Source organism: Bombus vosnesenskii, unplaced genomic scaffold (genome assembly GCF_011952255.1).
Source record: "Bombus vosnesenskii isolate JDL3184/JDL3185 unplaced genomic scaffold, Bvos_JDL3184-5_v1.1 scf7180000013379, whole genome shotgun sequence".
Classification (NCBI taxonomy): Eukaryota; Metazoa; Arthropoda; class Insecta; order Hymenoptera; family Apidae; genus Bombus; species Bombus vosnesenskii.
The window spans coordinates 460,162-486,375 of record NW_022883009.1 but is presented as its reverse complement, the minus strand read 5'-3'; the positions used below and the strand labels follow the sequence as shown (position 1 = coordinate 486,375).

The following is a 26,214-nucleotide window of genomic DNA, read 5'->3' as shown; positions in this document are numbered from 1 at the left end:
ATATACGTAATATATAACTATATAGTCTTATTTTGATAAATTCGTTCATAAATGTAGATTTAATTATGTAAATCATTCATTCGAGTATACGGTCCTGATTTTTAATCCAAAATATTTTCAAAAACAACTTATTCCCAATCCAACTGGGAAAATAAAAGAAAATAATAAATGAAATTTATACTTTTATGTACCGATTTCTTATAAATATATGTAAATTAATATAAATATATTTACAAACATTCATTTAAATGATATTCTTAAAAATATGCGTATGCCCGTTTGACTATAAGTATTTATTTACACCATCCATATATTTACATGCATATGCCTATTTAGTTCATAATAATTAAAATGTTTAAAATGTTTTACGGAAGTTATATAAAAATTTCATACACAGAAAAAAACATTATCGACCCATTATTTTTAATGTAATGCTGTAGACAAATAATAACACATGCCAGTAATCTGTCACGATTAGAATGTCTATGGCAATAGTTTATTAACTCATTTTAATATTGAACAATAAATGCAGTAGTAAATTTAAATAGTCGCATTGCATGAATTACAAACATAAAAATATTGACATTAACTAAGATTGAAATAAGATTGAGTAAAATTTCATGTTTGTCATATCAATAAACAGATATTAAAGTCTTCTCTTTTCAAAAAGTATTTTTAGTAAGTGTTTAATATCATTGAGACAGACGACAAAAATCTATAGTTTAAAAGGAAAAAGTCTTATCTATAAAAATATATGTATACATATAATACATTTACATATTTCAGAAGCGAAAAAAATATATATGTATATATTTACAAAGATAAAATATATATTACGTGTTGTGTATATATATATATATTATCTTTGTTAGTTTATTTAAGAGATCTATTCTCAAGAGACATTAGTAGACGTGAATTTTCGCGATAAAAAATCTCCAAAATAATATCTATATAGCAGCCTAAATATAGTTTCTTAAGCAGTTAGTTTCCATTCAATATGTTAACAATTTAAGGCATTCATCTGTTTTAAAACATCAAATATTTACCATTAATATTCTAGATATAACACAAATCTTCCATGAGATTCAATTGACAAAAATTATCTTTTAAACCAAAACTAATGCAAGTAGGTTGAAATTAAATTAAAATTTGGAATAAGCCAACATTCGTATTGATTAATCACAACTTAATTATACAACTGAAAATGTAACATAGAAATGATATATTATATTCAGGTTTAGCACTAAGTAAAGAACGATTGTCTATATTCATTATTAAAACATAACTTTAGAACACATAATCATTATTTATCAATAAAAGAAGCTTATTTTCATATATAATAAATATACTTTGTTTCTTCTTCATAAATACATTATTTTTAATATCCTCAACGAAGTAAACGTTATTTTAATCGTATGGTTTCTCGTAAATTCTTTATCCTGCTAAACCAAACGAGAAGTATAAAGTCGTAAAGTGATTTGGAATTTTGCATCTTTTTCTCAGTACGTAGAAATTGAATAGAAATTAGACTTTCGATAGTGCAAACATCAAAAGTCCTTTCAACTTTGTACTTGACAAAAGTTTCTTCCACACTTTGGCAGCGGTCATCGATATCTGACGGCTTCTAGAGTCGTTTGAAAAATGTTCAGCTATGTGGAAGAATAAAAAAACATGAGATTCGCATTGCATTTCTGTACGCTAACAAAGGAGAGACCAGAGAGATGTACTTAGGGGACATTAATCTATCATCATTTCGAAATGGACCACACCTATTTTATCGTGACGGCTGTGTTTTATGTTTTTCGCCCACGCCTTGCACTCTACGTTTATTAAAATCCCAGCTGCAACAAAATATTTTTTTCCATACAAAAATATTCAAAAAACTTTGTAGAAAGAAAATTATTTACTTCGCATGACTTTGTCCAGATTAATCGACTTAATTCTCTAATCATTTGAAAAGTCAAAGCATTAAAAGACTAAAGAGTCAAGACCGTCCAAAATTTTTGTCTATTTTTTTAACACTTACTGCGAGGTCGGACGAAGTGTATAGCTACCAGCGGACTGAGGTAACCCTCTGAATTTTCGAAAGGATAAAAGTAACCGGGAAATCCTCTTCGTGGGATATACTCAATTGGTCCTATATTTTCTTGATCTGCAGGATTCTCTCCTTCGCAAGATACCCAAATCGTGTCAAGATGACGAGTATTCTTTAATCCGGCGATATGCTCTCTAAGATCGACAGGCATGTTCTGTGGTAACGAATTGGTATCATTGTAGAATTCCGGTCTCCAAGCGTATATCTAGAAATATATATTTATACCTTAACCATAGAAGAGCAGACTTTTTAAGGATACTATAAGTTAACGTGTTCCAAAAATGTTACCTTATTAAGCTTTAAGAATATACATGGTGCAGATTTATGATAATTATACTTGTTTTCTTTCGTACAAGGATACCAGTTTTTAACATCAACATCACAGACTTTACCAGGAGGTGGCGGTTGATTGTAATCACATTTATTAATATTCGCACCAAGACCGGGAACTGAACCTGGCGTTATGTAATCTGAAAAATTATTACTGATCATAATTTCTTTGTTCTCTTACCTTGTAACATTTAATTATAAAATAAAATTATACAAGATGTTTCGTGTCACAATATTATTCTATATAATCATAAATTAAATATGAATCATATTAAATAAGAATATTATATTTCAATATTACCTTTCAGAAACGATTCTAGAGAATCAACCCAGAATTTAAAGTTCTCGCTATCGGTTCCTCTGTACCAAATTAAGGTACTTTCAACATTTTCGAGCGGTGGCTGTGGCCTAAATCCTAATCCTATAAATAAGGATGTACAGTAACGAACGTTCACGTGAACATCACAGGAGAAAAACCTGATAAGTACGTTTTTGTTGAGTTTTCTATTTCAAAACTTCAAAATATGTGAATTATCATGTTTTGTCCTGTACTTTCTATGTGTAAAAATATTCACATGCAATTATTCTGCTAAATGTGTGTTTACCAGGATTTGTTCCGATTATTGAACGTTCTAATTGCCACCTCGGTATCCTTGGATCTAACGTTTGAAAGAAACCCCAGAAGCAAATTGCAACCAATGCAGCCAGTACCCCGTAGAATGTCAAATAGAATAATCCTATTTTACCTGAAGAACAAAATTTAATTACTCATCAAGTTCAAACCACTAATTACAAGAAAAAGATATTAAATTTCATCATTGTCCATTGATGTCAGATTTTATTTATTTCATACTCGCCGAGCTTAGAAAAGGATTGAAAAATATCCAAGTAATTTCCAGGATTGAAGCGGAGCAATTAACGACACGGCACAGCGCTCAATCGTACTACATCCGAGTCTCATTTTCCATATTTCCGTTTTCAATTTATACACATTTCCGTTCAACTTTTGCATAGTTTCATATTACTATGTATCATTCACAGTAAAGTACAAATTGGATTTGTTAAATGTGATTCGCGTATATCGAATTCTTCATAAACATGCGCATTGTCTGCAAATATTACGCGAATGCAACAATGTTTCTTCAGTTTTACGTACTGAGAATATAACTTGTATCTTTTTTATGTCTACATGTGGTCTATTTAATTCTACTTATACTTTTCCCATCTATATGCTTCTCATTTACCTACCATTTTCAAACTTCGATCTTCATTCCAATAAGTAACAGGAGCGATAAACTTTTAAAACATAACTTCAAATTTATATCGAGTAATAATAACTAGATAGCAGTTGTACGAACGCAGAAGGGTTAAGAAGTTCTTGGTACCAAAGCGCTACTCAAGAGGTCATTTTAGTGAAGAGTGGAATCCGAGAAGCGACCTTGCGAGACATTGAATCGGTACATAATTGAATTGTTCCACTTGACCACACGCTTGGATCTTCCTTTGAATTGAGGCAACGATTAATGTAATTAACCTATATTACACGGCGTACCACTACGCGCCGATTAATTCCATTAGATCTACCAGACGTCAGCATATTGTAAAAATCATAGCAATTGACTCTTGAGGTCTTGCTCCTCGCGCAGATTCCCGAAACATATCTAACGAATTGACATGAAAAACATGTACGTGTGATCTATCTTGCTTACAATTGATTCTAAGTATACACAAGATACCAAAGTACAGCATATAAATCAAAATTCAAAGTATTATACAAAGACTGTAAATCGATGCCTCAGAAAGTTAGATTTTATGCTTCTTAAGGTAAAAAAAGAAGAGGCTTAACTGTTCTCAAGGCATATTTGAATAAAATATTCATATTAATTTTATCTTTCATTCCTCACTGATTGATAAATGATAAACGAAAGTTCAACGTTCAAACATATTCATTTCAAAACACAAAACATTGTTCGTTATTTTTGTCTGACTTTTTCATGCCATGTCATCCCCTCTTTGTCCCTTCCCCTCCCCTTCGCCTTCTAAGTATTCATTATAATATTTCATAGGTGAAGCAAAACCCTACTTAGGTTCCATTTCTGTACTTACCCTGTGGTATATTATCTCCTTAACTAAAATGATGTTAGGTTTCATAAATATAAAACTTAAACAAATCATTATATCATATTTAGATTTTGGAGATAGAGGTAATAAATTTAGGACTGTTATTTCAGGAACGTACATGAAAATCTCTTGAACAAAGAGCGGAACTGTTGCAGCGTCGAATTTGAAATTAATTTTCGAAATTTTCGGGAGAGCGATGCTGAACGAAAGCTATGGTATGATATGGTCGCGTGGGTGTACCCTTCGGAATGGCCCTAAGTTACATAATGCCGTAATGCCTCCATTTAACGCCAATTGACCTCGTTGTACGCGTTTGCGCTAAAGGAAGTTGTAACAATTGCTATTCAGCCGAACAAACCGTTGTGTGCACCGCGAATTAGCCGCGCTTCGCGCTTCCGTCTTTTTCTCTCCCTTCCTTTTTTTTTTTTTCTTGTCGTTACCTTTATTTTGGCCAAACCAATCAAGGTTACATGCGCGTGCTTAATCGTTATATTTGCTTTCCGTCCAGCTTAAGATATTCATAAGTCTACATTCTTTGTTAATTTGTTAAATTTAATTGGGACAATTCTATACATTTAATTCCAGGAGTTCATTTTTATTTTAATGGACCTTTTTTAAAACACATAACTTTATGTTTTAATATCTTTTATTTATTTTTTATAATTAGTATGGGGAAGAGTACATTTATACTCTTTGTTATTTGCAAACAAATGAGAAACCTCCATTAAAATACCCATCTCTTTTCACCCGACTCTCTTGCATCATAGTTTACTAATTGTAATGATATTAGCGAATTGACAAATGGCAAGATATAAACTTTTCTTTTACAATTTTACAACGTTACATTAAATAAGATAATCGCACAATTTGCAATGTAAAATTTGTACTAATGACCTGCAAAATTTCACTAATAACGTTAGTTCAATTGTACAAGAGGACTCCGGCATATTATGATACATCGATACGTAGATACACAACAAAGTAAACATTCTAAGCGGTTGAAGAGAACTGAGGAAACAGTACAAGGGTATATAATATGACGGCGAGGCTAGTCTCAAGGCTCGGATAAATCGTAGGATATATTTTAACAGTGAATACAATTTGCAAGAAACTACAATACAACGACAGGCTTCTGAGCTAATTAGACGAAAGAAGACGCAAACTCACGTTTCTCTTTCTAGCTTTCTATGCTTTTTGTGGGTCTTCTGTGTACTATCGAAACAACTGCAGACAAGTTATCGTAACATTCGTAACTCGATGCTCTACAGATCAGTTTTCAAGAGCCAGACACGCTACTGCTTGGTTGATTGAAATTATATATCTCTCTTATTAATAATATTTTGCTTCTCGCAACTCTGCTTCTCAACACTCAACGCAATTTATATATATAGATATATTGTTTTGTTATAAAATATTCGTACAACTAAAAGTACATTTTTCAATGATTTTATGAAATTCGTCTAACGATAGACAATGGCGTGTATATTTTTATATAGGGTGTAAATTTAACTAAATCTGCAGGTTGAAATAGCTTGTTAGGTACATGATATAATTTTCTATTAGTAAATAAGGTGAGAGGAAATTCAAATGCGATTTCTATATTGGAAACATCAAACGAATGTTAACAGATAATCTCATTATTTCGATATGGCGTCCAACATTGATATAGTGTGGCGTTCTGCCCCTTTGAAGGGTGTGTTTCCAACTGTTACCATGCCAACCTAATTGAAATATATGGTAACATCACATAAAACATCACATTCTATCATTTATAAAAAACAAAATTTGTAGCTTTTTTATATTTTGGCCAATACAATTATTTATAAAATAATTTTTTAAAGTTACATGGCGCAGAAACAAAAGTCATTTCTAAAATGTTAGATGATTAGTGTTATTATTAGAAATAAAACGTAATTAAAATACCACTTATTCTTTAGTGTGGAACAATGCATTCTGAATTTATAATTAAAATTGCCTACATATTCCTATGCGCACTTGTAATATTTTGAAATATTTATGTAAATGAATTTAATATGTTAAACACGTGATTACCAAAATTTATACTATAGTTTCTTCTGCCAGTGTTTCTTTTACCTTTGAACTTTTATTTCACATTCTTGTCGGTTTAAAAGATAAGAAATCGACACTAATTAAAACAGTAATTGAAAAATCAAATTAGCTTCAGTAAACCGAAGTCTACGGACAAAAATGATCCTTCGATCAATTAATAAATCCTAGTAAGTAAAACTGGTTGATTCTGCTATTCAGTTGATGTATTTGCACAAAATTTATAAAATATGAAATTTATTTTCGGACTTCCGCCAGTCCGAAATTTGTTTTCGGAAGGAAAATATCCGAAAATAAAGTTTATAATTATTTTACACTTTTTATAATTTCTATATATGAGAAAGAAAAATATATCTGTTGATCGAAGTGATCACAGTATAGCTTCTACCTGTTGTCTCTATTCACTTGCCTGAAAATTGACCAAAAAAGGTTAGTTCCTTTCTTCCTATTTCTTTTTTTTTCATTCCTTTTTCCATGAAATAAGACCAATAAACATATGAGACTGTTTAGAAAATAACGTATACTTTTAGCATTATAGTTAACATCTTACGATGTTTACTCAAATAATGGAATGATATATGAAGTAAACAAGTTTTTTACATAAAATGACGAACATGTATAGTGCTTGTTGAAAATATTTTCTATCTTACTTTCTGAATTATTCTGCACATTTCTCTAGAGATGCGTTCACTTACATGTGCATTTATTAACACATATAGAAAATAATAAAATAATATTTCTAAATTATCTATATGTAGTGATTATAATTAAAGAAAAGGTAATTATATTCATCTACTCTTATGAATTGTAAAGTTATGGAAAAAATATTGAAATGTTGACATCTTATCAAGGACTATATTGCCATGTACGCATACATTATTAAATATAAGAAATAAAGCCAACATTAAGATGAAATGATTTATCTTTGAAAAATCGATCGAAAAGGATCATTGCTCCGATTTCAATCCGAAATCAATAGAATACTCGATACAATTTCGATCGGCGATTAGATCGATCATCACAACTTACCCCAGCTACTGGCTGTTCTGCCGAAAAAGGCACCGGTCTCACGGTTGTAAATAAAGTTTTTTAATGACTGGCTGGTTGATATGCTCGGCGGTTTCAGATAGGGATTTGCCATCTCCGGGGTGACCATTTTCGAATCCTTGCTGACCATCGCGTTTTCAAATGAATTTTTTCTCTACTAGAAAGTTACACACTAACCACGTATTGAGATTTTCTTCGCGATTCTGGTATAACGAACGCACGACAAACAATCCACAGTTGTATGTGGAACAACACGACCAACAGCACTCTAGATTCGCTGCACCGAAACCGTGAGTTCCTCGAAGTCGGCTAACAGTTTCTCCGTCGCCGACAGTTGGTTGTCCAGCGCCACCAGGTTGACTAAACACGCTTCATCCGTGGAGGCTTCTTCTCTGTCTCGTTCCCTACTATTATTTTCTTGCCACTTTCTCTTTCTCTCTGCCCCTCCTTAAACCCCCACCATCGTCATCAAACCGTCCATTGCCATGACGTGTCAATCATGCACGTACATAAAATCGTCCTGGTAGTTGTTATCCATTGCCACAAGTGTGCTGGATCATGGTGTTGATGCGTATTAGATCATCTTATGGGAATTTTTTCACAAATATTATCATTAGCCGAATCAAGCTTTATATACATTTCAGAAGAATCAACTTTTAATAATTTACAAGTAATTTATAATTTTAACGCATAGGATACCATGGTTATGGTATAATGGTACGATGTTCCCTCGTGTGCCACGCCTATAACACAATCTCTTTGTCTCGGTGTATTCAGGTTAAAGTGAATTGAACAGGTTTTCGGCTGTTCAAACCGACGCATATGAAGATTTCAATGCTTGGTAGTAATCTAATGTTTGAATTATGGATGTATGGTACTTCCCTTGCATTTTAAGTCGTGCGTGATATTCTAATATTACTTCTAATCTTGTACATTTAAAGTATTAGTAAGAGAAAGGATATGTGAATTTAAGAAGGATAACGGAAATCAATTTTAGTAAATAATTGATATATCTGCATAATAACTTTTCAGTTTTATATAATAAGTCCCCAAAAATTATCAATTAGTATTTAAGTTAATATTAATATTAATATTACTTAAAAATAAATGCAAATATTTTGTGAATCTTACAAGTTGAAAATTAAAAACACGTACTAGTGAATTTAATGCCATTAGATTACAACATACAACATGCCTTATTTGCATAGATACGTATTAAAAAATATATCTATGTGAATAAAGGTACGGATTAAACATATTCTTTGATCAAATTTTTAGAAACTTCTAATAAGTAAAAAGGAAAATAAGGTTTATATCGATTTCTCATTATAAGCGAAAGTAATCAAAGTTCAGTGGCGCGATCTATTGTTCAGTGTTCAGACTTAACGCAACTAGTTTTTAAGAGCAGGTGGTTTCTCTCAGATTATTCAGTTACTGTTCTACTTAAGGCTATTGCAACATGTACTTAAGTAAATTCGATTTCAGAACTTAAGTTTAAGCTTTTTACTTCTATAAACAAGAGCTTAAACGACTAATTATTATTGTTGCTATTATAAACAAACACAACAAACATGAACAAATGAAATATTTGTAACAGAAATGGAAAAACATTGAACCGATAAAATCCAATATTAAAAATGGGGAACCCAATATTAACACTAACCTTACCGGGCCCGGTCAAATCATCAGTTTCAAAATTTAATTTAAAATTGCACATTTATTGTTATTTCTTTTGTACATCTAACTTTATGTAAATTTCTATATTAACAAATATTGATAAATTGATTAATCAGGTAATATAAGAATGTACATAAAGTTAGGTCTGGCAAGATTAGTGTTAAATTAATTTTATTCCATTATGTTACTAATTACTAAATAGGTTAGTAAAAAAATATTTCGGAACATTTATCAATTCACATTACTTGATAGTAACTGATTAATTTTTGTTGTTACATTTTTAATTTTTCTATTTTTTTGAATATTATACTTTTATTTAAATATTTAATTCAATATTATATTATACTCTTGCTAAATGTAAAAACTTTTTGTTACAAGCAACTAGTTAAAGAAATATGTTTTTTATTTACTTTAATGCGTCTTTTGAATTAAATATATTTGCAGCCTTTATTAAAATATGATCAGAAACGGCCATAATACTTAATGCTAATACACCTGTGTGACATAGTCATTGAGTAGCTATCGCAATAAAGAAGGCTGCGAAAACGATTTCCTCAACTTGATCGTCGTAAAACAAATTGGGGGCTAAGGTCAAACCTCGTGTGTGCGACCTTAGTGCCTGGTGGCAGCTCGTGTATGCGATTCACAGCACTTGTACTATTGGTAGTTACCTTCTCTCTCTTTTCGTCACTTGAGCCGCGCGCATGCACATAATGTGAGTCACACATGACGAGTAATCTGAATTAATCACATCCTGCCCACTGTGTCATTAATGTCATTGCCGTGTGTCGTCCGACTGAGAGAATCGGACAAAATAAACGAAAGAATCGCCTTAAATATCTAATCCTTCTATCAATGAATTCATTTTAAAAACAGACCCATCTGACATGGCACCTACAAACCAAACTCGCCGACTTATTGACTAGATTACTGGTAATTAATAATTCAAAGTGTTTTACAAAATCCATGCGTATGTATAACGTAATATGTAACTATGTATACGCAAGTTTGCAGATATAAAAGCAATAATAATAATAATAATTATTATTGTCCTTTCGCGTTATTTTACTTTGTTACTTTTAACAGAGATATGACTTGAATTTGACAACTTGAAATTGATTTAAGAACAATCACTTTTTTACTTTATATTTAGAACCTATTATTGCATAAACTTGTTATTTCCATGTTATTTGCGACATTACCGACTTCGCATAGAATACGATTGCAGCGCTACTGGCGGTTGGAATTGAAATTAAATTTCAATTTATAAATATCGATTTTTGAATAAATTTAAATCATTGACAGACTGTAGAATAAACTTAACACGCAATTCTTTTTTGTATCCTATCATTGACTAAGTACAGAATAAACATGGTAGACAGAAACGTGTTGTAGAAATTCAAGAATACTTGCAAGATAAAATTAGATAAATATGCCCCAGGCGAACATATTAACAACACATACGAACTTCACATTGCTTTGAAACGTGTCTGAACGTGTAGTTCAACTCTTTCACAGAAATAACAAAAGTTGTTTCATGACTGAAATGTAGCAAAATATAAAATCTATTTCAATTATTTGTATATGGTAAATATAATAAATATATATGTTAAAAAATATATAAATATATAATATAATAAATATAATAAAACTTGAATGAATTTATATTCTTAATAAACTATACAAATGTTCATAATTTAATCATATCACATATTAATTAAATGTCTGTTACACGTGAAAGAATAAGAAAACTATATAAAGGTATACGTACCTCTATCTCTGTTAAAATAAATTAAACGTTAACAAACCTTTTGCATTAAATATCTCTGAGTTGTCACAACGCCAATACATGACACTTTTTTCGAAGTCATCTGCGAACTCAAGCAAATTATAATCAAGCATTTGGAATTAATGTATAAAACTGAATTAATTGAGTCAAAATGAAGCAATAATCAAACTCAAATTTTGTTTAAAAAACTCATAACACAAGCCGTTGGTAACAGACAACCAGAGAAAATTTGAAATATTATAAAATTTCGCTAACGTAACAACATACTAAATAAGAACCTATTAGTTAACTAGTTAAACGAACCTGATAATAGTCGACTGATGACAATGGAATAGTGGTAGAAACATTACATAGTCGAAATTGTTTACTTCAAAGGACGATACATCTTGACACCACGCTTTCCAAGCAGTGGTATTCACTGCGATATTTAGTGACATTCGCGCCAAAACTTTGTCTAGCAGATTCCTGATTGGTTGGAGAGAAATGACTTTTCATTCGTTTACAGTTTAAAACCGCGCGCCACACACAAATTGAATAGGGAGATAAACGTTTCACGGTTTATGTTACGAAATATTTATTTTTCTTACTCCGTTTGTCTCTTATCGCGTGGTTATTAACAATTTTCTTCATATTAGGAACAAGAAATAATTATATGTAGCAATAAATCGATTAAATCACACGGAATCATCACTTAATTCCGTAAGTATAATTAAATATAATTTAGATAAGGTATTCTAGGAAAATCGGTTTTAACTTGTTTTTTAGCAGTATCAAAAAGTACACATAGGTGTAATACTTAGTTTCTTTAATATGTCAAGACTGAGATAATGAAATAAACAATATTAATATTTTCAAGTTTCTAAATTAATAACTGCTATTTAGATTTGAAACAAGATATTGCTGTATATATTAATTTAAATGCCGTCATTTTTAGATACTATATTCTAAACCTATATATGTACAATAAGTAAATTATGTATGTAATAGTTTTATGTAAAAATATTAAATAAAATAATTGAAAAAACCAAAACCGGTAATCTTTAAGAAAATTCGTATTATTTGTACAATAACTAGGTTAATTAGTTACTGCAATATTTTTATTATTAACAATATGATTATTATTTTCTTTGATCCATTTTATCGTAATTATGTTTAAAGAGTAATAATAAAATCAAAATATGAAAGGGCTTTTATACATTCTGTTTATTTTTCATAACACATTTCAAGCATAATGATATCAACAGCCATGCCATCTCGTCTTAAATTATTATTAAATATTCATGCTTAAAGATCTTGTCGCCGCGATTGAAGCGCTAGTTTCGAAATCAAAGGTGATATCACAACGATATGGGATAGAAAGTTCGTACACATGAAAAGTTCTCGAAAGACAAATTTCTTAGAATACATATTGTTTGAAACTTTGGAATTTTTTCATAGTAGTCTGGGTGTTAATCTCTTTCTCGATAATTGCCATTAGCAACCACTGTTGTTTGCGATCGTTCTGATCGCTTTAAAGCTTTCTGAAGTTTGAATTAAATTTTCTTCCTTTTCATTTACAACACAAAGTCAACGAAAGAATCAAAGTAATCTTAAGTTTGTTACTATATTCCTTTTGCTTGCGATCATCGGTTCTTTTCAGATCGATAGCAAAAACAAATTGCAGTCTATAGTAAATACCAATATTTCAAGGGTTCATAGCTTTGTGGATTATAAACCATCCGAGTTAAAACGATCGTTCAACATATTCGTTTCATCTCGTTCTATGATACTGACAGGTCTCTTGATAACTATATATTGGCGCAGATCATATTAGTATCAACGGTAATATTCTTAAACATCTAATAATCAATGTCGTCATAATGGATCTAAATACATAATTTTTCTTAATCGACAACAACAAATGTAGGTGTACGAAGACCCAAAGCAATATTCCAGAACGACAAAATTTATAATGATTTCGCACTATACTAAGTTCGAGTCTTCGTAGTCTACGGTAAAATCTTATTGATCGATACAGAAGAAATTCCTGCACCACAGCATAAGCGTCTATGGTGTTTTACATCTTCAGAATCATCTACTCCTTAAAGCAAGGAGTATTCGCTTCACTATTCTTTTACTTTATTTGTATTTTTGGTAACTATTTTCTTTTTTGATGTCGTAATATCACGTTCGGCTAACTTCTGTTGACGAACCTCTTCCCTATACATAAAAAGTCGCAAAGATGTGAAAAGTAGATGCAGTCATGGGTAATCGTATTATATTAACTACTAAAGAATATTAACGTGTTCGCGCTAATTTCCTTTCCCGAGACATCAAGTCGCGATATCTTGTTTTAACGGCTGAAATTTATTTCAGCAAGATCAAAGCAGAAGTAGAGATTTCTTGGCTCCGCAGTCGTTCGACATTGCAAATGCTTGAACCTCGATATTTAACTATTTTAATTAAGCGTTAGCGCTAATAATAGGAAAATTCGAGTCGATTTTACAAAGCAATTGGTAATCGTTGAGTCAGAATCAGAGGGAAGTGGGGAACGTGAAGATAAATCTAACATTAAGAACCAACGACACGGTGTCCCGACACAGAAATTTGATGTCATGTTTTGTGATCATATATCTCATATATCACAATATATATCATATATCATATTCGTTCGTTTTTTTATCGACTTCTCGACGAAATCCTAATGTAATTCTATATCGGTATTCCTCTCCATTTTTCTCACGTAATACACCCTTTTATATGCATCGATTTCAATTAATCTCGTGCCTAACTGAGCGGTTCCCAACGCATGTATATAACATAGATGAACCTTCAAATATCTTGTAGATACATACACATATCAGATAATTTAACGAATAGTATTATAACCGGTATGCATGCATATATGCGTTATAATATACGAATCACACTTAGAATTAATTTGACTTATTCAGATTAATCGTCATAATTAGAATATTATTTTGTTATCGTTTTTTCCTCTGTTTTCCTTAGCGTTCACATTTCATACAATATCGCGAGTTCTGTCGAATTTTTACTAATGTGACCGGCTATTCAGGAATTACGTTAAAATCATCTTTAGTAATATTAACCTTATGTGTATTTATAATGTATATGTATATCATATAATTATCGTTATTTTAAATGTATATATAATTTTATAATATATACTCAATATATCTTTAAATGTATCTTAAAGCTTAAAATTCTGCCACTTTTTTCTTTTCATCAAAATTTTCATCTACTCTCATACGCATACGTCTCACGTACATAATTCGTCACATACTTAAAGCGCTAATTGTGTTAACGATTATCACACAGGAAACATGTTCCAAATAGAATCCGGAGAATAAACATAGCTTGCAGGATAGTGCAGGATTGTTCTCGTTGAAATTCCACCATTTGGTTTCGAGAAACGGGCGTTCGGTTACGGCAAGCTAAGAAACTTTAAGCATGATTACTAATAATCCCACCGAACCTGATTCATGGCTACTAGTTTTCTTCGGTATCAAGCTTTTCCCCACTCTCTTTCAACTCTCTTTTTTCTTGTTCACGCTTGCGTGAAACGTAATCTATATACTTTAACAACAGATGTTCATTATTAGAAACAGCTCATTCACAATGATGAATATACATATATAATCGTTCTCGATCAGTGCACTGGATACAAGTGTAATAATTCCTATTAGTACTTTATACCATCAACGCATAATTCATCATCGTTTTCATTATCATCGGTACCTTCGTCTTTTTTCCATTAGTACGTTCTCATTTTCATTCCATTTTCTTTTCCGCCTGCCTCATCCTTCCTTCCTTTTTCTTTTTCTTAAAAGTTAATAGTGTCGTCGACGATTAATCTATATTAAGTTTTTTCTCATATCTCAATATGGCTCCGGGCGAGGACTCAAAAATTAACGATAATAGTAATAATGGTAATAGTAGTAATAATAATAATGATAATGACAATGATGAGAATAATAATAATTAATATTAATGACGATAATAATTATAATAATAATAATACTAATGGTAATTAATAATCGTACGTTACGTCGATTAATAAATAGCAATAAAATTATTGATCTTGTTTTTGGCAGCGCTCACATTCGAAGTCGCCGCCCGTTCGGATCGCTTCATCTATAGCCTTTGTACTATCTTTTCGTCCATATAATCAAGAGCGATCGATCCTTTTCTACGCTTTCATCGAGAATTTAATGAAGGAAATTTTCTTTTAATTCTATAGTACCGATCGCTTATGCTATCACGGTCGATTATTTTCATATAAATCGATAATTTCCAGTTAAAATAGGATTGCCATTTCGCCAATCCCAAAGAAAGATCATCGGTATGAGAATCGGTTAACTATAGCTTAATCGTTTTACGCAGTATACAACACGCAGGTAAAACAATGTAAAATGCAACGGAATCTAAAAATTTGTATATAATAGATAACAGATCATATAATGGCAGTATAACTTTGGTAGTGAATGTATAAGCGTTTGCAAACAATTAAAACGAGGGATAATGTTCCTCGTCGTTTGATTAAGATTAAATTCACGACGTAAGCACGTCCCGTCGTAATTCGAATAAGTATCATAAACCGTCAAGAATCCCAGATGCCAAGGGCGACGACCACCGCGCAAACGCTGTCCTTCGAAAAACGAACAAGCTCTCGGAACAACCAGCTTTGCTTCTAAATTTAAGCCATGAAGAATGGAGATCAGATGACAGACATTCGATTTCGTTTACATTAAGTACATACCATTATCGTTGGTTGCTATAAAGAAAAATAGAAAAATAGGAATATCAGATGTAAAATTGCAATTTACAAAGCAAAGGAAATATCGATACGATCAAGTATCGGTTGAAATACAAAAATCATCTTAGCGAGATGAAAAAAGAGAGAAAGAAAAATAAACTCCTCGCAAAATGGTAAAATCATCACATAGGAGAATATAAATAGATAGAATATTAAGTAGCAAAGAAAATGAAGTACTATCGAAATAGAACACAATTCCTCTGATCTCCAGACTATAGGATACAACCTATCGACTATACGATTGCGTGGACTAGCACTAGATATTATCATGCGGTACAATATAATCATAAATACATATTCCATACGGTGTTGTACGATTATCACTAGGCTGATTAAACTTTCCCGTGCAAACAGCGCGCTGTTTCTCGACAAATCGAAATCCAACAAAATTTTGGTATCTTCCACTCTTATTTGCTTCGAATCTTGTATCTATGTACATTTATTAACGTTAATGGCGGTAACTGCCGAATTTGTTATTTTCGCTTTCCAAAGTTCTTTCACTTTTCGGAAGATTTGAGCAATTCGACTAAAATTCAGTTTTTCCTCTAAGTATACGAAAGAAAAAAGAACACATAACGAAACATATCGATTGCTTTCATTCAATAGTTTTGTATTAGCCTTTCGATAATGAAAGGTAATAACTATCATTATTATTTTTTCTCTTGATCGTTTGATTGATTTTATTTCTATTTTATTAATACTTTCCATTAATACTAATTAATAACTAAAATATTAATACTAATTACTACTTTACGTTACCACCATTAATTATATCCACTTTATACAACACAACGTAATCTACCTCCGTACTGGCGGAACTTCAAATTAAAATCCAAGGATGACCTGTTTTTCATTAATTAAATTAGAAGTTTTATTTATAATTGCTTCACGCGCTCTTGCTAACAGTTCGCAATATTATTCCCTCGTTCGAAATAATAAAATAGAAATCTATTACAAAGCTAGTAAAAATTGGAGGATTTCCAATCAAAAGTTCCACCGCACGAAACCTTCGGTAACAATGCAATCGTTCTCACCAAGTCAATTAATTGGTTTCCTGCTGTTTCGTTTCGACGAGTTCGTTGACAAACTCGCATGAAACAGACTCTCTTCCCTTCGACTTGTCTCTATTAGCTTTTGTGTATGCGTGTGCGCGTGCGCGCGTGTATATGAATTTCGATTATTTCAGACATCCCTCACCTTTCATCCCGAAACGACGGAACTTTCGATCGAGATTCGCCGAGAGCCGCGTCCGAGAGCTTCTTCGTGGAATTCGAAATCAAAAGTTCCACCGTGCCGGGTGCACCGTACCGACGGGCATAAAGACACTAACATTTTCTTGTTTTTCTGTTTAATACGTCTACGTGGCACGAACTAAGGGTATCAATTATTCTCGGTGTACCCTACACGTTAGCGAGTCTCGTTGACTAGGCGAATATCAATATAACTTCGAGAGAGAAAAAAAAAGAGAAAAAAAAACATTATACGTGCGTCAAAGCCCGCAACGAGACCAAGAAATTAGCAGACGACGAAAAGCGAAAAATTCGCAAAAGGGGCAAAAAAGTAAGGGAAACCTCTTACGCGCTCCAACTGATATCCCGAACGATATTTAGATCACGATGGTACGACCACTCCTCTTCGCCCCCGATAAAAAGAAGTGATACCGCCGCGGTTTTTGTGCAGAATTTTTCCGCTAAACTGTTTTTTTTTTTGTGCATCCTGATACATACGCGCATATGCGTACGTATATATACATACATATATATATATATAGATATATAGCTTGTACATAGCCAATTTCACTGGTCCGTTTTGTGATCCTATAATAAAATGCTTTTATCTTTGTGGAAGCGACGACGACGGAAACACGCGGCGTTTTATGAAAAATCTCTGTACGCTGAGTGAAACGAACACGTGTAACGGTGTTTTTGAAGAACGGTCCTTCATAATGAGTGTGAGTAGCGCGATTTGTGTGAAAAAACGACAGTAGCTATTATCGCATGGTGTTGCAATGAAGAGAATCACGACGAAGATGAAGATGATGAGAAATGATCGGTGAATCTCTGAAAGATCTACGTTACAACGACGAGAAAATACGCGGCTAGAGCGGTATCGTCGGCAGAGAAAACCGGAGGGAAGAAGGAGTGGTCACGATGCGCCAACGAGATTGATTAAAAAAGAAATTTCTTTTATTCTCCTTCCTCCTATATTTTCTTGGACGCAGTTGGTAGTGATCTTGCAAAAGGTGGCGAGTACGATGCTTAATCCACCATCAGTTCGAAATGTACCGAACCACGCCTCTCGAATCTGTCGTGAATGATATTGTGCGCCCAAGCTTTACATTCGATATTGATCAACACACCGTCTAAAAATTAGCGGAATATTCAAAATCCTTTAAAGATTATAGGCATGTTATTGCGATTTAATGGTAACTCACATTTAGGCTTTTCGAAGAAGACAGCTACCAGGGGACTAAGGTATCCAGGGGTATTTGTGAACGGGAAATAGTATCCAGGAAAACCACGACGTGGAATATATTGAATGGCACCCATGTTCTCAACATCTGCGGGATTTTCACCGGAACATGACACCCACACGGTATCCAATCTGTTAGCGTGTTCCTCTTGCTTGATGTGTTCTTGAAGATCGGTTGGCATTGTGTTCGGCAGATTTTTCGTGTCATTATAATATTCGGGTTTCCAGCCGAAAATCTAAAGCATTAGAATTATTAATATTTCTCCTAATAAAAATAACGCTTGCCAAATCTCTCGGATTTTTAATACTACATAATTTAATAAGAACAATCACTCTATATGTATAATAATATCGTAGTAACGTTTTTAATATCACGTACCTTGTTCAACTTGAGGAAAATGCAAGGAGCAGATTTGTTGTATCCATATTTGTGTTTCTTCGTACACTGTCCCCACGTGGTCATGTCTACGTCACAGACTTTGCCGGCTGCTGGTGGTTTGCCATAGTCGCACATCATCCTCTTCTGGGCACCATTTGTAGAGGTAGCAGGTTTTTGGTATTCTAAACAGATTCAAAATTAATTTTTTATTTAATTATCACGGAGACTCATTAATCCTAGGACACCCAAGGAGGTGAAGGAACACATCAACATATCGATTTGAATTTTGTTTCTTATTTTGGTAAAATTTTTCTGAAAGTTATTTCTAATTTTGTATACCGTACCTAATTACGTGTTCTATATTTTACTCCCAAATACATATATGATTATATATTGTAGAATATAAAAAAACCGAAACTCTGATCCAAAGATTGTTCCCACCTTGACCGGATTTAACGGGTTCTTGACGTAATTGGCTCGTTAGGACAAAGACTGTTTTCTCGCTTATCGGTTAATATTAGCGTCGTAATAGATCTATGGAAATAGCATTACTGAACATCTATATCTAATAAATATTTTATTAACGATGCAAGATAATGTAATGTTATTACTTCTGCTTTCAAATAATGAAGTACTCTAAGAAATACGTTATATTCAACTGCATAAATTTTAACTGATAGAGTTAATCTTAGCAGAATAATTATTTCAAATTTATGGGTACAAAATTTTTGTTTGGTATCTTGTGTTATGTAAAAAAAAATAAAAAAAAAAATTAAGAACCAGAATTGAGAAATAGATTACCTTCGAGGAACTTATCCAATTCTCTGGTCCAATGTAAGAAATTGCCTTCGTCACTTGCTTTGTACCAAATTAAGGTACTTTCAACATTGCTTGAAGGAGGCATAGGCCTAAAACCAAGTCCGGGGTTGCTTCCGATCAAGGAATTGTCCAATTGCCATTTCGGTGCATTCGGGTCTAACGTCTGGTAGAAAACAGTTAACATCGCTCCGAAGAAACTAGCCAGTACCGCATAAAAAATAACGTAGAATAACAAGATTTTGGCTGCAATCGAAAAATAAGAGATTGTTAGTTTTTTGAAATTATGTACATATTCTCTAAATATCGATTATCTTCTAAATTACTCCATAATAATTTTACTTTAACTATTATCCGACCATTTAAATCATATACGGAAATCAGTATAGTGAATTGATCTTTCCTTTAAGATAAAAGCAGTATGTGCGCAAAAGATCTCCGTAGTCGATTGAAAAACAACTTGAAGTACGACGAAGTATAAGAACGTAGATCTCGGACACTTTAGCCAATTAAAGCAAGGCAAATGTTTTATTGTAATAATTCCTTTTGTGGATACGCACAGCAACTGAACTCTACAACACTGAGACAATTATGATCCGAGATCTAATTGGCCTGAATTGGTATTGAGTAAGCAATGCTGCGAGTTTACAATAAGAATCATTGATGAATATCCATTTCAAGCAATTTATTTTCAAAGAATCATAACACATATCTATACTTGCATCGGATTGCAAACGTTGTAAAAGATTATTCGAAGAACTATATAGTAACCTTCTGTTAAATTACATTTAGTAAATAAATTTATCGAGTATTTTGTCATTAAAGGGATATTAATACTATAATTAAATCTTACATCGATCCCATATATTTAATGTTTTCCTATAGTCAATGTCCCTATTTTTGTAATAATCGGCAATTAAATTTAATTTAGTTAAATTTAATTTGTCCACAAGGTTAAACGAAGTTGTAGTTCCACTTGGCACTGCACCAAATTTTAGTATAAAACCCAGTGAAGCATCCTGTTTCTATAATACAATATATTGATATCATTTTATTTATATTCATATTTCTCTTTTTAATGCCATATAATATATTTTCTTGATTACATCTTTATTTCTTTTTATACGGTGGAAACCAAACGTTTCTAACAATCCGTGCATTTTGCATTTACACGGTAGAATTTTATGCACAAAAATAGGATGACATCTCACAGAAGAATTTTAATACTAACAACTAGAATTCCCTTACATAGTATAAGAAAACCAAAGTAGGTTATTGATCCCCCTAGTCATAGTTCTCTACGTTCTACCAATATTCGTATCGTAGAATTACGTATTATTACGTTAAACTGGTTGCTTTTATTTCGTCCTCATTTAAGGAAGACGTCCTCCGCTGATCATGTTAACGTTACGTACATATCTCCAGTAGTTTTATAAAAAATTATTAACAAACGATAAAGAAATTTTAAATTAGGAACTAAGATTTTCTTCAATACTCCAATAGTTTGTTTTTCATCCCTCCAGAACGCAATTCATTCGTTTAAAGACAATTTGCAAACGCGCTAAACAAATCTGGAAGATTTAAATAAGGAATAGGATTGACATAATATCTTCGACGCAAATCGGTTTCTTTCGATACAAATTTTACAAAGAAATCTTGTTCCCTGTGACAACTCTATTTCCTTGTTTCCGGTGTAGGTGTATCGATAGTAAATACTGTAAAGACTGACATTTTCTGTATAGAAATTCGAACGTAGGTGCAACAATATCAATGACCTACTTCATGAAAGAACCGTGATGGCTTCTAAGTTTGTAGCGCCGCCGCGTTCCGCATACGAAGTGATCGATATCTCAAAAAAACCGTGAAAATGTTACGTTACTACAGCAACCGCAATAGTGTGTCGTATTTGGACGAAAAGATAATATCGTTTGATCTACTTTTTATCCAGAAACCTACTTTCAAGAATGCATTTTGAATTTTATTCATAGGATATATGTACTATCCTGTTCTGTATTTCTTGAGGCAAATTATAAAACGTTTAGAATTTTATACAAAATTATTATCATGCGATTTACTCGTACAATCCCACTTATTTAGAAGCCGGAATTTTCCGATACTTTTATCTATATTTATTAGATTAACACACCCCTAAATGAAATCAATGCAATCACTTAAATTCACAAGCTCGAAGAAGCACCTCATGTTGCAATGATGAATTCTAGATTCTACTGAAATATCATTTGTTATTAACGTTTTCAAGATACAATTGAAAACTGCATTCGTATTATTGCATAATGGTATAATATTCGTGTCATGTTTTTCACATTGTTGAGTACATAATTTGAAACACCATAAATAATGTAAATGTTAATCAAGAGTATTTGTTAATACGAAATAAAGTATTCAATCATTCGTAGGACACTCAAATATTCAAATATAATTAAATATTTGAAAAATATTATTTATGATCTTCTATACAGTTTGTATTCTATTTCCTTGGCTAGTAGATCGAATAACAAAGTTCATTAAAAGTTAAAATGAGACACAAGCGAACCGTATAAAATCAGAACAAGCTATTCCTACAGAATGGTAAGAACGCTGGATTGTATTGATTTTGGTGGAAGTCGATCAACTTCAGGAGAAGAAGAGGGGACAAAAGACAGTGGAGCATAGAAAGAATATAGCTCGCAAAGGCGAATAGATAAGCTGCTTTAAATATGTTAACACAATAACACAACGACCGACCGAATTGCCTCGTTAATGCAAGAAAATGGCAAAATCAGTGAATGTCAAGAAGTTTACAAAAAAGATTTCCGAAATTTATGCGATATATATAACCAAATGATAATATCGAGTACGAATCACAATAATATTTGCTCACTGTAACGAAGCTTCTTTAATCACGGAAAGATTTAAATAAACAATTCGATTTTTAAACCTAACTCCCACAACATACTTCAACGAGCAAATCCTATAATTTATTACTAACTTGGCTTGTTTCTTAAAAAAGGTGCACACACTTTAAAAAGATTATAACTTTGTGTATCGAATTGAAAATTATTAGTCGATTAAAGAAATTATTAAGAATTTATTATACATAGATAAATGTAAAAAATGTAAAAAATAAATATAAAAACTATGATCCAATGATCTGTGCAACAATTTTATTACAGATCGATTTTGTAATAGAAATTTTGAAGAAATATGCTAACGATAAGATGTATCGGAGTGAAACTAAAATAACTTTTATGTAGAATAATAATTCTTGTATACAATAGAAGAAGTTTACTTATTTAAATGTTAGTTTATCAGCTTGGACAAGAACATAAATATATTATACGTTGTATAAAATGGAATGATTACATTATATGACATTGTCTGACTATATCTATGACCATGACCAAATTTATTATGAGTGCTTTACAATTAGTAGTAATTACAATTCTACAGTGTACAATAAACCTAGTTTCCAAATGGAATCATTTTCTTCTCCTATCTATTAAATTTCGCTTATATCTAATGTTTGCAACCTTCTGTCGATTGTTTTGTAATTTTGCAAAAACAATTGTTTTAATTTTTTCGTCTTCTTTTTTTGCTGATTAAAAGATCAGTCATTGAATATATTATCTAGAATACCGTAATATTGGATCATCATCGACCAAATCTCGCAATTGTATTACATAACATGACAGACACAATACATGGAGAATTCGTTTGTTGCGTCGTCCGGTAGTATCCCACGGAATTGTCATAATCGTTGTAATTGCATCAAATATAATATTTTAGATTAACAGTATATTTATATAATTGAGTAATAAATTAAAGAAAATATAAAGAACAAATGTAAAGAATATAAATCTATAATATCTAAGTACCGTATTATGCACTTTAGAGGTAGTTTTAGTATTTTTGTCCTCCCATCCCAAATCCCAAATCGGGATACAACATATTTTTCACTTAGAATTAACAAAGAAATAAATTTTTCTAACGTTAGGCTCAAAAATTAGGAACACTCTTTAACCCTATGCCTTTCCTCTTATACGTATTACATCATACATATTACAAAAGATAAAAGTAGGACGATGAAAATCGTGAGGTTGCCGCCCCTCCATACGTTACTTTTAAAGATCCAATTGAAAATGTTCTAATACACTAGAAGGATAATGTGGAAACGGTGAAAAAGCCAGCTTTGTCAGAACAGGATACGTTTTAGATAAAACAAGAAGTTTACAATTCGACATTTTCATTTAAATATCTGATTTCTGTCGCATCAAAGAACCATGTATGATTATTTTGACAGAATAGCAAAGAACGTTTCTTTCATGAAAGAAGTGAACAATCGTATTTCAAGTTATTTTATTCATGATAGAAATAAGTTTTCATAGTAGATTAAGTATAGCTTTGAAATATTTCACTGAGGAAAAGTAGAGGAAAGGAATGAATGTGCTAGTTTAATGATATCAACGTTATCAAAGAGAAATCGATTAAACTACGATCAGAACGGTTTTATTCGTTTGAATGCAGCACGAAAGTTCTTTCTAGATATATAACACCGTTACTGATCTGCAGTGCGCGTGTACATTGCGTCGCTTTACGTCAGGAACTATAGGGTTACGATTAAATGTCAATCGGGATATTCAAGTTCTGACCTTTGACGATACGTTTTAGGGAATTTTCCGGAATGATCTTTGACAATACTACAGACGAATTATCCGATAAACTCGACAAATAAATCTACGCATGAAATCTAGCATTACCATTACTATCCTTCGGTCGAAGGAAATCTTAATTTTATCTCGGGGGAGAGACTCGAAAACGCGATCGAAACGTATTTGTCAATAAAAATTACGTAATTTTCCAAAATTGTTTAAAAACACAAGATGAAATTCGCGGCCTGACGCTGAATTCGATTTCAATTTGAAAGTGCAAGCACGTAATAAATTTTTCGAAAAAATAGAAAGAATGAGAAAGAAATGAAATATGTTTAATACGAAAACTTACCCCAACTAGCGCCTGTGCGCCCCAGGAACTGTCCAGTCTCGGAGTTCCATAAAAAGACCCTAAAACCCTCCCATTTACCAAGCTTCGGTGGCGGAGTATAATACTGTTCGACTTTTTTACCCTCCATTCTGATCGGTTAAACGAAAAAATGGAGAGAACTGCCGCAGATCTCTCCCGCGAATCACCACGAACGAACAAGGAGGACGTGCGTGAATCCTTTTCTCGGCCGGCTCTGCTGCTCCTTCTGCTGATCTTGTTCTTCGTCTTCTGGTGGAACAGTGCCGCGATCGAACAGTTCCGCGGGCGAGGACGCAAAGGAAGGAAGGGTCGATTCGTGCCCTCGTCTGGAGCTACTGTTCTCGGGCGCTCTCGTCCGGCCAAGGGATGAATATTGAGCGATCGAACCCAGGCTGGCCCGAGCTTTTCAGGCCGTCCCCTCCTTCTCTCGTTCTCGTTTCGTCGACTCCCTTCCTCTCTTTCCCTCTCTGTTTCTCCAGCGGAGCGCGCTTTCTCACTGCCGCGGAAGCGCTACCCTTTACCACCGCGTCGACGAAATCGCGCAGTCGCGTCAATACGCACCCCCTAGCCTCCTCTCTTAACTATATCACGGCCAGGTGGCAGTACTGGCAATGGTCACGGGCTCGTTTGATCCTTCTCGCTCCGACTCGCCTTTTTATTGCCCGTTCTCTCGTTCGTCGATTCAATCGACCCCGCTGCGTGACACGGCGACTCCTCGCGCGACGGAGCTTATGCGATCCCTACAATAGATACCGGAGAAAATGATTCTCTCTCCTCTCTCGAGGTCCATCTACTTCGATCTTCTTTTTCTACTTCGACCCTTCGAACACGTTCCGACAGATAGATGGACATAGTTCGGTTAGTCAGACGAGAGTATTCTGCAAAAAGGGATACGTGCAGATATGTAGGATAAAACAGAATTAAAAACAGAGTTAGAAGTATAGGAATAAATATGATGAGGGAAAAATAGATGGGATGTTTCGGTATGCGTCTGATTGCGATGGAATGCCACGAGAGAATGACCAGACATTAAAGTATTTTGTACAGCTTCCTGTCGTCCTTATCTCGTTCATAGCATAATCGTTCAACTACCGTTTTATACGCGTCCCTGATGCAATATAAGCATTCTTCTGTATTTAATATCTCCGATTACATTGTCAGACTTCTCAAACGTGATTATCGTTTCTTCATCACGCCCTTGCAACTTCGATCACATGCCGAAATAGTAGTTAAAGTCAAGGATATCTGACATCGTTCTACAACACGCGGATTATGTATCTGCGGGGAACATACATACGTATAATGGAATTATGTATTCATTATTCGAACAAAACATTTTTCCAGTATCGTTTATTCAATTAATTCATATCACAACATATGCAGGATCTTGTGTAATAATTTAACGAACTTCTCCGGATGCGCCACACCACATCCGTGTAGATGTCGATAACGCGTAATGGATACAAGCATATTAAGTATTATTATAACTGAAACAAATCATTTATTACGATATATATATATATATATATATATATATATATGAAATCATTCGTTACGATATGCTTATAATAAAACCTTAACACAAA

General features: G+C 32.8%; 2 protein-coding genes and 1 long non-coding RNA gene across 3 annotated transcripts; all 3 read right to left on the bottom strand.

Moving 5' to 3' along the window:
- Positions 1-1,150: 1,150 nt before the first annotated feature.
- Positions 1,151-8,053, bottom strand: LOC117237464 (sodium/potassium-transporting ATPase subunit beta-2-like). The gene is made up of 6 exons (XM_033501443.1): positions 7,643-8,053; positions 3,031-3,171; positions 2,727-2,846; positions 2,384-2,565; positions 2,027-2,300; positions 1,151-1,841 (listed from the first exon to the last, which is right to left on the bottom strand). The coding sequence occupies exons 1-6, from the start codon at positions 7,788-7,790 to the stop codon at positions 1,738-1,740; spliced, it is 969 nt and encodes a 322-aa protein (XP_033357334.1). The 5' UTR covers positions 7,791-8,053; the 3' UTR covers positions 1,151-1,737.
- Positions 8,054-9,783: 1,730 nt separating this feature from the next.
- Positions 9,784-11,220, bottom strand: LOC117237465. Its single transcript, XR_004494008.1, has 2 exons — positions 11,109-11,220; positions 9,784-10,878 (listed from the first exon to the last, which is right to left on the bottom strand). It is a non-coding gene; the product is annotated as an uncharacterized LOC117237465 (long non-coding RNA).
- Positions 11,221-13,465: 2,245 nt separating this feature from the next.
- Positions 13,466-25,077, bottom strand: LOC117237575 (sodium/potassium-transporting ATPase subunit beta-2). Its single transcript, XM_033501692.1, has 5 exons — positions 24,611-25,077; positions 19,595-19,855; positions 18,794-18,975; positions 18,377-18,650; positions 13,466-18,304 (listed from the first exon to the last, which is right to left on the bottom strand). Exons 1-5 carry the CDS (start codon positions 24,735-24,737, stop codon positions 18,201-18,203), a joined length of 948 nt encoding a protein of 315 aa, XP_033357583.1. The 5' UTR covers positions 24,738-25,077; the 3' UTR covers positions 13,466-18,200.
- Positions 25,078-26,214: the final 1,137 nt, after the last annotated feature.